Consider the following 15,525-nt stretch of genomic DNA (forward strand, 5'->3'; position numbering starts at 1 on the left):
GGACTCGGAGGTCCACGCGGGTGATCAGGAATCGCCTTTTTCCATACTGTTGCCTGGACCATCTCACCAAGGTTGACAGCTAGAGATAAACCGGCTGAAGGCCCTACATATGCTGGTGCCTCAAAATTTCCCAAAGAAATGATACCGACAACTTCATTTAGAGTGCTCATGTTATTCTCATGCTCGCCTTTATCACTCGCCGGGGGATCTGGGATAGACGCAGTTGGTGACTCGTTGATTTTGGACTGAGGAAGACATTGTTCGTTATTAGTCTTCCCCTGATTCAATAGAATTTCCAGTTGTGCTACTCGCTCTTCCAACGCTCTTGTATATCTGGTCAGGGTCCCGAGTTAGACCAACAGCGCACTTGCAATAACGTAACCCGCTGAAAGGGAACGATGATTCACGTACGCAATTGGAGGAGGAGCCTGTTTTGCAACATCGGCCTTGTCACAATCTGCACCAGCTCGCAAGCAATTTGAGCAGACAGGCAGAGTCTCATCGCACTAAATCGGATCTCAGCTACACTTAAATCTAGACACAATCTAGAGAAAACTATAACCCTGACAGGGAAGGCATAAGCATAGAATAGGTTTCCAAAGTCACATACCTTTTGCTTACGATTCTTACACCTTGTGCATGCGGTGCGAATCCTTTTCCGTAAATTCAAAGGCTCGGCTACTGAATCCTGCGGCGGACAGCTACTAGGGGAAGAAGTGACTAACGGATCAAATGCCGACATACTTGATCCAGCTGATCATAGACAAATGGCGCACCTCCGAACGACGACATTTTATGGTGTCCAGGTCAGGATCTCATTAAAAAGATTGCTCCGAGATAAGATGAAAGTACACTCAATGACCTAATGCTAACACAAAGCAAACCTAAAGGAATTAAGCGTTTGATCTAGCTCACAGTGTGTTAGCTTCAAATGCTATCTCATGTGGGAATGAGGACATCGGACATATCTCCGCCCAAGTGGTTTTCGGCGCAGATTGCTCCGATACGATAGTGCGCGGTGTTGACCGATCCCCACTCACACTTAGAAGTGCAAATTGGCCGATCGTTGGACTTTCGATCATGGTTGAATTCTAGCTTTTCATTCGGTCTAGTATTTTTATTACATTGATATCAAGATTCTCATTTTCTACAGTGTCTGATACAATTAGAGCTAGTTTCATCCATCTGTCCTGCGTGAAAATACAACTGTTCAGGCTGTGTTCAAAGTGTGAGCTCTTGATCATATTTAGCGACAAATAGAGCCTCTGCTATTAACTAGACTACTTCACTAGAATGTGCTTTATCTTTTTCTTTTAGGCTCGTCTGACCGTCTTACACAGGAGTTTGCCAAGCACCATCCGGTTTGTATGGAAACTTCTGCCTCATGTGCTTAGCAATGTCTCTCCTCGTAGTGACCCAGACACCAGGCTTGCCAGAGATATATTGCATAAATTTGCGCAAAGCCTCTGAACGTCCTGGCTTGCCAATGATGCGCGTGTGTAGTGGGATGTTCATGATCCTGCCACCTTCTCGATATAGACAATCAAATGTGTTTTTGAGGTACTGCTCATATGTCTCTCCCACAGAGCTTCCAAATCCAGGGGACATGTGAAACTTGCCGTCATTGCAGTCGTAGTTGTAAGGAATCATAAGCATGCCCTCCCGTTTGTCCTCTGGTAGCTCCTTTTCCCACGGGAGATCAATCCAATATGGAACGTCGTCGTTGTAACATTCGGAAGACCACAAAAACTCGCCCCCAACGCTTTTCCAAACCTCTGGAAAGATTGCCCTGGTGTTTGGCGTGCCACGTCCATAATAAGCGCCTACTGGCATCTCGCCCGACACTTCTTTCAGGATCAGGATGTTCTGCTTGATGTACTCCTTTTCCTCTTCAAGCGAGTAATCCCAAATGTCCAGCCATCGCAATCCATGGCAAGCGATCTCGTGTCCATCACGAACCAGAGCTTTTGCAAACTTTGGGTTCCGCTTCAATGCAAAAGCGACCGCATACGTAGTGAAGCTCCAGCCAAATTCCTTGAATAGGCGGATAAGTCTCCAGGATGCAACGCGACTACCGTACTCGAAGTCCTGTTCACCATTTACGTGGCGTCCTTCTTTGTAGCCTCCCGATGCACCTTTCTCCCAGAGATATGGCTCGGAAAAAGGATCACCATCCAGAACATTACGTTCACCTCCCTCTCTGGTATATATTAGCAATACGCGGGGGTTCGTTAGGGAGGAATTCCACTTACTCATAGTTCAACACAAAGGATACAGCAATTCTGGCACCATTGGGCCACTGGGGATCAAAACCTTCCTCACCGAAACCTAGAGTAGTTTATTCTGCGTTAGCATGTCTTCTGAAATATGTCACTGAAAAGAAGTAGAATGCTGGATATGTGCATCGTATTGACCTTCAAAGTCCCTCGGGATCTGTAGTGACTCTTCAACATGAACCATTTTGTTATTGTACAGATGGCGATAATCCGGACATTTGCCGATCAACCTTAATGAGTCAATCCTGTGGAGCAATTGAAATCAACCCAAAACAAGTGTCTTTTAAATTTCCAAGACTTTTAATAAGGATCTCGTTCGTGCAGGAGGTATCAGACGAAGTGGAGAGTTGTACGATTCTTCTACCGTAATCCTTATCTCTTTCACGGACCCCCGATCTTAGGCGGACCTCATCCGATCACCCCACAACATCCCCTAGCCAATAAAATTCATGCCTGTCTCACTGCATAAAGCCGTTGCGTACCCTAAGACAATCAACATCCCCCGTCGTATCATCGGGAAATTGTAACCGACGCATCCACCGAAAACAGATGACATGATGGTATGCATGAGTTGGACAAGTCCGTCGACACTAATTCCTTGTGGGTGGCCTCCATGTTCTGATTTGGTCATTTTTCAATCAGATATGAACCACAAATGCAATCACTGATGATAACGGAAGCTCCTGAAACAAAGTTGATGTCTAAGCTTATTGGTCAACATCAAGAACATAATGATGTCTGTCACGAATGAGGTTGTGAGCCAGACTGCCAAGGCAGTTGGTCTTAATATACCTGAACCTTATTTTGGCGATTATAAGGAGTTTCTAGAGCGGACTAGGGTTGCACTCGAGACAATCTCCAACATTGAAGGTGTGTGGTCACTTGTAATCGACAATCTCATCCCTGCAACTCCTCGATGTCAACTGAAGCTAATAGCAGACCAGATTATCAGCCCAAGCCTGAACTTGAAGCAGCTCCTAGGACAGATGTTTATCTTCCGAAGGCTGAAGACAACCCCCTTGGGGGATGGGCATGGCAATGTCACTGCGAGCACAGCAGTCCAGCTTCCCATTTACTCAAAGGCAAACGGCTTTGTCTCAAGGATAACATTGCCATGGCCGAGGTGCCTTGTCTTCTAGGAACGTCGAGCTTTACTGGTTGGACTCCAAGCACGGATGCTACGGTCGTCACAAGAATTTTGAATAACGGTGGCATCATTGCCGGAAAAGCGGTTTGTGAGAATCTCTCGAGAGGCGCCGTTAGTTGTACTGCCGCCACGGGTCAAGTGCATAATCCCTATGCAAAAGGCTACTCTGCTGGTGGCAGTAGCTCTGGGACTGCAGCACTAGTTGGAAGTGGAGCTGTCGATATGGGTATTGGGTGTGATCAAGGTGGAAGTATTAGAATTCCTGCTTCGTTGTGTGGGTTATACGGCTTCAAAGCTACGTTTGGCCTGGTACCTTATACAGGCATTGCCAGTAATGATGCCAGCGTGGACTTTGTGGGTCCTATAACTTCAACCTGTATGGATTGTGCAAACTTATTGGAAGCCATTGCCGGAGTTGATGGATTTGATGACCGACAGATTGCTGGTACCCCATTTCTCGGAAGTGTGCCGCGGTATGGGGAGATACTTTGGGAAACCCAGCAGCAAGGAGTCAGAGGCATGAGGATCGGCATACTAAAAGAAGGTGTTGAGTTGCCTCTGATTGACCCGGGGGTGGAAGCAAAGTTTCGTGATGCCGTTGCTGGTTTTGAGAAACTTGGTGCCACCGTTTCTGAAATCAGTATTCCTCTACATGGGCTTGGACGAAACATCTACACCGTAATGAGCAAGATGGGTAATCATATGGGCATGCTGGGAAGAGCAACTGGTAGACGACAGGTGATGTTGACAGACCTTTTTGAGAAGAAAAGTCTTCCATACACAGAGGAAGCGCTCCAAAAGGTGACATCTTATTCACCTGGTTCATAAGCATTCTAATATGTGTTTACAGATGAGCACAGTCAGTACGGAGGGCTTGATGTCTGGTGAATACGGGTGGACGCATTATCCGCTTGCATACCCCAAGGCTGTCAATCTTATGCGTAAGCTGAAGGACGAATACGATACAGCCCTCAAGACGGTTGACTTTCTCGTCATGCCTACAACAATTACAGCAAGCAACCCCTTACCCGCCGTGGATGCAACACCATTAGAACATATTGCCGCATCTGCAGGGAAATTGGAAAACACGTCACCATTCAACGGAACAGGTCATCCAGCATTAGCTATGCCTATTGGATTTGTTCCATCAAGGGTAGATCCCGAGATCAAGTTACCAGCAAGTTTGCAGATTGTTGGAAGATTTTGGGATGAGGCAAGAATACTTCAAGCGGCGTATGCTTGGGAGAACGCATATGATTGGAAGGCATTTTGAAAGAAATCAGTCATAACAATACTTGGAATGTTGACGTTCATGATTGGGATTGCGTATCTCTCCATAATTATGCTGAGAGTGGCGAGTTGCGAGTATTTAATCATGGCAATTCCCTCTATTTTGGGTTCTTACATTCTAGAATCGAAGCTCGTGACGTACTTGTTGACAGCCTATTTCTCATTTAAGAGAGCTGCAATTATTATTATATGGCGATAAGACTGAACCGACAGTCCCCTATGCCAGGTTCATCTAGCCTAGGATTCAGGTCGGACGTCCGATCTATCATTGATAAGACACCAATAGAGTGGATCTCCTAATATGATATCGCCTAAGGAAGAGGAAACTAGTGAAAATCATGTGCGATGGCCAAATGGAGACCAAATGAGGTAAATAAATATCACTCGCTACTTAACATGAATCAATAAGAATCATTGATACATTTACGAGGACGCTGTGGCAGACTCAAACCACTGTCACAACAGCCAAGGAACTTCACCTTCACCCCCAACATGACATTCAAGCAACGAATGAAGACAGCTGTCTCCTCCAAAGATGAGTTCAAGAAGTTTGTTCAGACCAAAGAGCAGGGAACTTATTTTAATGAGGATCTGCTTCCATCGCCTCCTTGTAAGTAATATCCTACCTTTAAAGCAACATCAGCTGAGACGGCATACTGGATAGCTCATCGTACCTGGACAACACTCCATTTCTTTGCCTATTATCTGACGCAAACATTCTCTCCCAGCTCATATAACCTCGGTGCAACATTGGTATCAATTGGACTGGTAAGACTTTGCCTTGAATGCTCTCAAAACACTTGATATACACGGTTAACGATCACTGTCCCAACTAGACATGGTGGCACGGGATCATTGCAGCTATCATCGGTTCGGCGATTCTCAGCGTCGTTGTGATTCTCAACTCACGAGGTGCAACACGATACCATGTGGGATTTCCTGTCTATGTCCGAGCCGCTGCTGGAGTTGTAGGGGCTAGACTCTTCATCATCGTGCGTGCTTCCGTCGCCATCATCTACTTTGCTACCCAATCCTACTATGGTGGTCGAATCACCGCAGTCGCTTTGCGCGCCATATTCGGTTCTGCGTGGGAGAAAATCCCCAACAAGCTTCCAGCCAGCGCGGGAATTACATCGGCAAACCTGTTGGCCTTCTTTATATTCTGGATTATCCAATTTCCCTTCATGTTTGTTCATCCGGTCATTATCAGGCATCTATTTGTTGTCAAGTCTGTGGTGACAACTGCAGCCTTCCTAGGTGTTTTCGGATGGGCTGTCAGTTCCAACGGGGGCAGTTTGGGAAATTTCAACTTTGGAACCAAAACTCTCAGTGGTACCGCTTTGGTTTGGCCTATGATTCAGGCTATCAACTCTGTCATGGCTGCTCTCTGTCCCATTCTCATCAATCAACCGGACATTGCCCGATACGCGAAACGTCCATCTCAAGCAACATGGTCTCAAGCGACTGGTATTCTCATTAGCAAAGTCCTTGTCATGTTTGTCAGCTGTGCTACCACTAGTGCCTGCGTCAATATCCTTGGCAAGGCATATTGGAATGTGTGGGATCTTTATGATGCCATTTTGACTGCTTACTGGGGTCCAGCTGCTAGAGCAGGAGTTTTCTTTGCTTGTCTCGTAAGTACAAAAGAATGGAGACCCGCGGTAAACTATTACTCATATCACTTTCACAGGGCATGATTCTAGCGGTTGTTGCCACTAATGTCGGTTCTAACTCACTGCCAGTCGGTGCAGACATTAGTGGACTTCTCCCTCGATACATCAACATTGTTCGTGGTCAAGTTTTCTGTGCGATAATGGCGCCTCTATGTGTTCCATGGAAAATTATTGCAAGTGCATCTACATTTCTGACATTTCTCGGTTCTTATACGGTCTTTCTCATGCCCATCTGTGGTGTAAGTATCTCATAGTACCGCTGGTTGTCCTCGTCTCTGATGTTTTGAGTACAGGTGATGGTTGTGGATTACTGGATCATCCGTCGTGGCAATTTACATGTTCCAAGCCTTTACATCAAGACCGAAGGAACTCCATACAGCTACTATCACGGGTGGAATTTACGTGCCGTTGCGGCATGGGTAGCTGGTGTAGCATTCACTGTCCATGGAATCGCTGGGGCACTTGACCCTGACTCTGTCAATTCCGCCAGCAAGAAGATATACAAGCTTGGCTTCTTGTTATCATTCTTGATGGGATCTCTCGTATACTATGCATCATGCTTTATTTGGCCACCGGCTATATATCCATCGTTCGTCAGCGGGCAATCTGATGATCCTGTTCGATTTGAGGCTATGGCTATATCAGAGGGATTCTTCCTTGGGGAATCAGTTGATAACATCCGAGGTGTGCTCTCAGGTGTTACCGAGAATAATGATGATGAGGCATCAACTAGGTTGGACAACAAAGAGGAGGGTAGAGAATCCACAAAGGAGACAAGTAGTGTGTAAGGCATGTTTGATGAAAAGAAGTCTAATTAGTAGAATGTCATTACTCGACCTTTTGATAGATCAAGGTTTGAGAATTACCATATTTCCTGGACCAGACGTCTCAACTGCTTTGTCTAGAGCTGTATCAAGTTCGTCAAGCCCATATGTCGCAACAATATTGTGTCCACCTTTCTCTCCAAGCTTCAACAATCCAGACTCTGCTAACTTGATAATACCTCTTTGATCCTCTCTCCGATACATGAATTGGGGGTAGATGGTCAAGCTTTTTGCTACAGCTGCCATGTATGGAATTGGAATGGCCTGATCATGACGCGCACCCATCAAGGAGATGCGTCCGTAGCGTCTCAGAACAGAGGCAGCTGCGGCAATATTATTTGAGCCAGTTGCTTGTGGAGGCGATATATCAATTGCAGCGTCTACTACTCCAAATGCTGCAAGCGCTTTCTTGTCAATTTCCAAATCTCCAGTCAGCTGAACTGTGTCAATTTCTGAGTGGATCTGCTTGAGTTTGGCAAGCTTTCCTTCATTCCGGCTTGCAGCAATAACTCTAGCTCCCATGGCCACAGCAACATCGACTGCAGCAGCAGTGAATTGGCCGGTAGCAGGCGTAACTATGATACGCTCACCTGCTTGTAGATTGATGCTTCGCAGTCCAGCATACACGATTGCATCAAATACAAGTTGAAGCAGATCTGGTGTCTTCAGGCCCAACCCTCCAGCAAGAGGGACTCCAAGGAAACGAGTCTCGTCGAGAATATATGTATTTTCTAATGGTGCGAGTGCATACTCGGAACAGACACTGTTTTGTGCCATTGAGGAGTAAAGTCGATTCTCTTCTGGTGTTTCACCATTTGTTATGCCCCAAAGAACTTGGTTGGATGTATCATCTCGAGCGCGAATGAATGTAGAAGTGATGACAAGCTTGCCCTCTGAAAGTACGGTGGCATCAGGACCTGCTGTGACCACACGTCCAACAGCATTTGTTCCAGGAATGACAGGGTAGGGTAGTTGGAATAGAGGCATAGCAGCATTGAAGATGGCTTGGAAGTTGGAATTGATCAATACGGCCTCAACTTTGATAAGGACAGTGCCGAAGCCGACTTTGGGAACTGGGACGACCTGAACTGATGCCTTGCCAGGTGCGGTCTGCACAAGAGCACGCATTGATGTTGGAATATTAGACATGATGCTTTCTGGGTGGTTTGCCTCGAGAGGACTACTTCTGGGATATTCGTGAAACATAATGATCAGATTTCAAAAGCCGTGGGAGCTCATCGATTTTATATATTCTACGTAGTGTCCAACCGCGGTATTTAGTAGATGAATCCCGTTCCGACATTCCATCGATAGCCATGTACAATACTCCTCCACTGAAGTAACAATTGCTAGTTCAGCAAGGTCGTCGTAACTATTTGAACGAGGGATTACTACCTTGTAGAAGTTGGTGGGGCTATAATAATAAACTGAATCTCCGAGACAATATGAAGTATCACGGTTCTCATCATTTAGTACTGTGGCTCTTGAATGATTAACGATTATTACTCTCGCAGATGAGGACTTACTCGTGAAGTCTCAGGCCCAAAGAAGTTGAGGGTTGCAAGATGCAGATCCACTTAGATGTGGGGAAGTACGATTATTGGTTAGTCAAGTGTCAGTGATGTCTCCATCATGATGTGGGGCGATACGAATCGGAGTTAGACTCTTTGCCCGATTATTGATTATTCATCAGGACTTCATTCGGTCTTCTGATGTCACAACTTTACCCCTACTCTGAACTACTTTGAAACTTTATAATGATCTCAGATAGAGATTCCCGTCATAAATGCGGCATTTTTAAACGTAAAGCACATACGAAATCACGATTTGGTTGTGGGAACTGTAAGTTGAGGAAAATCAAGGTAACTGAGTCTATTTCTTTCCCCAGCATTTGTTAGTCAGGAATCTACGATTCACGTCTATTTCGATTAAAGGTCGATGCTTACCTACTAGATAAGTGTGATGAGACATGGCCATCATGTACAAGGTGTCAATCATTTGGTGTCCGCTGCGTATATGGCCGAAAGCTCTCTCCGGATGCGTTGATGCATCTTAGCGTCACGACACCAGCTCCAATGTCAAATCCGGTCTTCATTAGAAACTGCGAACCTTGCCATTTATTGCCGGAAGATATGCGCTTGATTGAAAAGTTTCAGTTCGAAATTGTCTTTACACTTGGCTCATATTCAAGTCGTCAAAACTTTTCAGAGAAAACGTTGCCTCTTGCTTTTACAGTAGGTTACTGTGGTTGTCTCTCGAATTAATCTAATTTCTTACTCCTCAGAGTCCCCTCGTCATGCACATGGTCTTGGCTCTTGCTCAGATTCACGAGACAGCCTTGGATCTCTGTGTCGCTGGAGATCAGAATAGCCATCACTGGAATCAAGCTACATCTCTCCTACGAACCCAATTATCCCGACCAATTACCTCATCTGAAAGAGATGCACTTTGGATAACAGTCGCACTTCATAGTGTAGCATATTTGGCTGCTACTGAAGCTACAACACCAGCTCAAGCCTGGCCACTACGACCTCCTTCATCCTTTGACCTTGCATGGTTGAAACTATGCCATGGTAAACAGTTAGTTGCCAACCTCACTGATCCTCTACGAAGCGACAGTGCATTTTGCTTGGCTGCTGGAGAACTTCAAACAATGGTTGATTACCTGAGAGAAATTGCTTCTCATGAACCACGGTTTGAATCTTTGCCGAAAAGATTCTATGAGCTATTTGAGTTGGGAAATGATCCCAAGGTGAATCCATACTTTGCAGGTGTTGCTGCATTAGCCTATGTCCTGTCACTCGAGTTGGACGAGAGGAATTTCCTGCCACATCTATGTTGGACATGTGTACTAGATGAGAAGTTTAAGCTGCTTTTATATCAGAAAGATGAACGGGCTATGCTTCTACTTCTCTACTGGTACGCAAAGATTTGTGATCATCGGATATGGTGGATGTGGAAACAATCATGGACTGAAGGATTGGCCATATGCAGCTTTCTTGAGGCAGCTTGGATGAATCAACCTGATGAGGCAGGTTTGTTGGAATGGCCAAGAGTGGCGTTGATTATTGCGGGAAGGAATGGTCATCAGCCTGGTTAAATCTTTGACGTCGAATTATTTCAAGTTCAGTATTCTTATGGCTTCACTCTACATTTTGGCTCAAGCCTACTGTCTTTCTGAGTGAATCAATGTTTCTAAATTGATGCAGCACGTACAGACCTTTGAAGGTCTGCTCTAACTTTGCACGACTTCTCGAGAAGAAGTGCGACAATAGCACCATGGTTTCTTTCTAAGGCATATGAGAGTGGTGTTCTACCACGATAATCTCTCGGTGAGGTATCGACGCCGCGATCTAACAATAATTTTACAATTTCTGTGTGTCCTGTTGTCGCAGCGTAGAACAATGCCTCGTGATCTATTGAATCATCATACGCGCCTCTCTCTATCAATAACAGAGCAATACCAAGGCGCCCATTTTTTAAGGCATAGGAAAGTAGTGTCTGACCATTGGTATCCTTGACCTTGAGGTCCGCACCGTTCTCGAGCAACAGCGTCGTGATAGCAATAAGATCAGCATCCGATGAAAGTCCAGATAGTTCAATTTCAATATCCTCTCGTTGACCCATCATAACCATCCTCTTATGATTTCGTCGCTCTAGCAACCAAAGCTGCATATGGTAGTCTTGTACGGCGAGGTTCTCACTACTGGACTTCATCATAGGACTTGGTGACTTGTGTATGGCCGTCCAAATTAACGGACTTCTGCCAATATCATCCTGAAAGTTAACGTCGACTTTGTGGCTTGCGAGAAGTTGTTTCACAATGGCTAACTTCCCGCATGCACATGCCCATGATAAAGATGTCCGCCCATCTACATCTTTCCAATCAATTTCAATCGTAGCAGTTGTAATGAGTAGATCGACGATAGCATCATGTCCGTATGCAGCAGCCCAGATCAGTGGCGTCTGTGATCGTGTGTCTTTCGAATTTATGTTCACTCTACTCGTTTGTAGTAGGTACTTGACTATGGTCGTGTTACCACTGCTGGCGGCATACGATAGTGGTGTCCTGCCGGATGTACTTGCCAAATCAACATCAGCACCACTCTCGTCTAGCATGCGCACAATCGTCTCATATCCTTTTTCCGCTGCGTATGTTAAAGGGGTCCGCCCCAAAGTATCTCTTGCATCAATGTCACAACTCTTCGGAACAAGTAATTGTACCGTAGCCGCATCTCCTCTGTGAACAGTTAAGAGTAATGGCGTCTCACTCAAGTCACTCTTGACACCAGCTGTAGCTCCCTTTTGGAGTAAAAGGCGAAGAGCAGATATATTTCCACCCTTTACAGCAAGTAATAAAGGCGTATAATCCTCAAATCTGCTTAACTCAACAGATGCGCCATTGTCAAGTAATAGCATAACAATTGACTCATATCCTTTTTCGATTGCGTATGTCAACGAGGTCTGCCCCAAAACGTTTCTTGCATCAATGTCACAACTCTTCTGAAGAAGCAACTGCACACTAGCTGTATCTCCTCTTCGGACAGTAAGAAGTAATGGCGTGTCACCCAAGTCACTTTTGACATCAGCTTTGGCTCCCCTTTGGAGCAGAAGGGAAAGAATAGATGGATGCCCACTCTCTGCAGCGAGTAATACCGGTGTGCGACCATTAGAATCGCTTATTTCAAGGCATGCGCCATTATCAAGCAGTAGCTTTGTAATAGACTCGTATCCACTTGATGCAGCACGACATAACGGCGTTTGTCCGGTTGTATCCTCTAGGTTTACATCTTCACCTAGGTCAATAAGAGCCTCAACAAGACAATTAGACCCCATGTCGACAGCAAAGGAGAGTATAGATCCATCGCTCTGGTCCTTCACGCTTCTCCAGTCTAAAGCAATAAAGACAGCTAGGAGCCACCCATTGTTCTCCCTTAAGATATAGGATAAAGCCGTCCTCTTTCGAGAAAAAGCGAAGTGCCGACCAATATGGGAACTTTTGGCTTTGTCATTGGCGAATTCCATACAGAAATTGAAAAGACTAGGATTTACTGGCGGCTGCATGTCCACGACAGATTCTGCAAATGCTAGGACAGTCTCGGTGCCACTTGTGGCTAGAGCAGCAAACATTGGTGGCCCATATCTTTCGCTCCCTACGTCGAAGCATCTGTGCTTCAATGGATGGATTTTGATCAGTGCCGCCAGATTATTTTCTGCTAATATGTATAACAAAGTCGCCTTTGTAGTGTGTCGCCGCACTTCGTGTCTTTCAAATAGATTGTTAACCTGGATCCAGTCCAGAAGTTCAAACTCCTCTAGAAAACTTGTCTGGTCAACAGCACCGAGTTGTGCTGCATTCGAGTGGTACAAGACATTCTTCGCGGCATATTCCAAGAACGGAAACCTTGTATTTGATGATTGTCGGAGTTCTGCAGCTCCCTGGGATGAGGCTTTGGGGAGGAAATCTCTTATACCAAGAGAAGTAATAATAGTGTTGTCTAGATGTGAAAGACAACATTGTTTCAGTCTTTCATGACTCTCGCCCTCGAAGTTGACACCGAAGCTAGACCAGATCTCTTTCAATCCATTGTCCTTAAGAAGAAAGTCCTTAACTGACTCGTGAATGAATTGAACAGTAGGACTCTTCGACTTGGTGATTTCGGCAAGCCCTTTGGATGAGTCAAGAATGAATCTCGATATCACTGCTGTTGTGATCTCGTTGTCATCCCACTCAAACAATGCTTTAGGCTCAAGGCTAGACATTATAGCACAGTATAATTGTTCTGGTCGAAGTGGTTGTTTTGCGAAGAGCACCCACTGAATACAAAGAAGTAATTCTCCTTTGTTGTAGCGATCACGAGTCAGAATATCTCGAAATAGTTGGTGTAAGTCAGCTGGAATATCGTTCAGTCGTTTCCGAATTGCATAGACGCGACCCCGATCATGCTCTTTGTTCAGGATCTCCACCACCAAGATAACCCACATAAAGATTCCGGAAGCCTTTTCTTGGACCTGGCTACGAATTTCTTCTGCAAGCTTGCCGTGTCCAATCTTCAACTCGCTGTCAACATAGCTTGCAATGTCTTGGGTATGACCTTCCTGTCTCTCAAGCACCAAGCTCAGTCCGTTCGCAAACGTGATATAAGGATAGTGTCTACTGGAAAAGCAAATTCGAAAGTGGGTTTCTGTCGAAAGCGTGAGATTGCCCAAGTGCTCAAAAAAACAAATCATGTCCCTAGCCTGACGTTCGTTGCATTCGTCTAGGGCATCAATAAAACACACTAACGAGGATCTCCCGACAGACTGTAGAGCCTGTTCAAAAAGCGACTTCAATAACTCGGTGCTCCATTGGTAGTTGCTGTTGCTCCATGTTATACGAAGAGTCTCAAAGACGTCTTGAAGTACTGGAAAGTGCTTCAGAAGCTGGTAGAGAAGCGATCGATATAGTCCAGCCGTAGAATTTTCCAGATCAACACCTCGAGCATTGAAGAAGAAGGAGAGAATAACCATACTCTTCATCTTCTTTCTGGCATTGGTGAGCATGAATTTCATGAGAGTTGATTTTCCACTTCCAGGTTTGCCTTTGATCCAGAAAAAGCCATGATGCTCATGGAGCTTTTTTGAGTTGAGCCAATCGAGATATTCGGATTTATTTAGAATCCATTTGCATGTTTTTGCATGTACGTTTTTGATATTCATTTGTCGTGCATCAATCTGTTCAAACAATAAAGAGTCAAGCATTTCTCTTTTCTGCTCTGCACTTAACGATGGCAGTTCATCTACTGCGAGCGGCGTGGACATATTGCTCATGATTCTACCAAGAGCAGCGGCAACCTTCTTATACTCAGAATCATCAATGCCCCCAAAGCGACACATTTCCATGTGATTGCGTTCGACGTGTTCGGTTGTTTCGATAGCCGGGATGTTGAGACAAGACGAATTGTCGTGTACTACCTGCTAAATGTCAATAAGCAATCAATGTTGTCCGTGCGTAAAATAGACGTGCCTTTTCGCCCAAGAGTCCTTGAACACCATGTTGCTCTTGGAATGAATGTATAATCCAGTGCCGGTCTTGTGCCATCGGACCGAAGCCATCTCTCAACTCTTGAAGACGCTCTGAAGACGGGAGTAGGGTCCTGACAACTTCCTCATTATATGAGAAGCCAATGGTTTTTGCCAACTTTTCGACGATGTGATGAGGTAGACTGCGTGGGTCTGAGCCATAGTGTGGAGTACCAAAGAATATAATGCCAACTGTGGATTCAAAGACACCTCGCAGATAGCTTTGACCCATATTGCAATCCTTTGACCGACGTAACATCTCCTTGACCACGATTCCTCCTAGACTATGCGCCACAAAGAGAAGTGGTCTTGACGGAAGCATCCGTCGTTCGGATTCTAATGCGACTAGAGCATCCCAAGCTATGTTGTACACAGTGCTTTTGTTCATAGCTTGTCCCACTCTGTGTCTTATATGTGTATCGTAACCGTATGTCAGGACTCGCGCAGACGGAATAGTTATCGGTAGTAGATCTCTGGGCCAATACACGAAAGAACTTGCTGTGTTTCCCTTCTGGTCTGAAGATGCGAATGGGTTGAGCTTGCGGAATTTGTGTGGACGTTCGAGGGTTTCGTGGGGAGCTGCATAGTTAGCCAGCCGTGTCGAATTTGCTTTCTTTGTAGCCCATGTACGCTCGGGATGGCCAGTAAATCCATGTAGAAACACGATGCTTTCCATTGATTAGCGTAGTGATGGTTACTTGGAAAGAAGGACGAACTCGACAGAAGCCTCTTCAGGCGCAAATATGACTGTAAGTCCGGTTTCGTGTATCGAAGACATGCCCATCGAGAACGCAATACTTATGAAGGCTGCAGGAAGATTCGAGAGGAGATTCTTTCGGAATTGTTATGCTTATCGTTTTGAAAAATATGTCATTGTTTGCAATCTGATGTCGCAAGGCTGGCGAAAATTCGAGCTCGGCTTGTTCCGCAGGCGGAATGCAAGGTGGGGGTTAGGCACATCCGCACAGCCAAGCACCCTCACCTGTTTTGATTGGTTGGATTGGCTATCATGTCCATGTTCTAGGAACCAGGTCGAGGGCTGATTATGTCAATCTTCCTCAAACACAGATGTGTTATCGCATTGCTCTTTCTGAGACATGGCAACTATGAATGAACATTAGATACATCAAACCAACATTATCAAGCATACTACCTACTATCGAAACGCGTTGAGGTAGGTAAGGCTTTATCGAAAACAGAAAAGGAAAAGTCATAGGTGGCGTGACTTAACTTTCGAAATAGACTGGTGTTGT

At 45.3% G+C, this 15,525-nt stretch overlaps 1 protein-coding gene across 1 annotated transcript; it reads right to left on the bottom strand.

Annotated features, from left to right (window-relative positions):
* Positions 1-1,332: 1,332 nt before the first annotated feature.
* UCRPA7_442 (putative chitin deacetylase 1 protein) lies at positions 1,333-2,460 on the bottom strand (the record flags this gene model as incomplete). The annotated part of the gene is made up of 3 exons (XM_007913038.1): positions 1,333-2,200; positions 2,253-2,328; positions 2,415-2,460. 3 exons carry the CDS (start codon positions 2,458-2,460, stop codon positions 1,333-1,335), a joined length of 990 nt encoding a protein of 329 aa, XP_007911229.1.
* Positions 2,461-15,525: the final 13,065 nt, after the last annotated feature.

Source organism: Phaeoacremonium minimum, assembly GCF_000392275.1.
Source record: "Phaeoacremonium minimum UCRPA7 unplaced genomic scaffold PA7_03_scaffold_33, whole genome shotgun sequence".
Taxonomy (NCBI): domain Eukaryota; kingdom Fungi; phylum Ascomycota; class Sordariomycetes; order Togniniales; family Togniniaceae; genus Phaeoacremonium; species Phaeoacremonium minimum.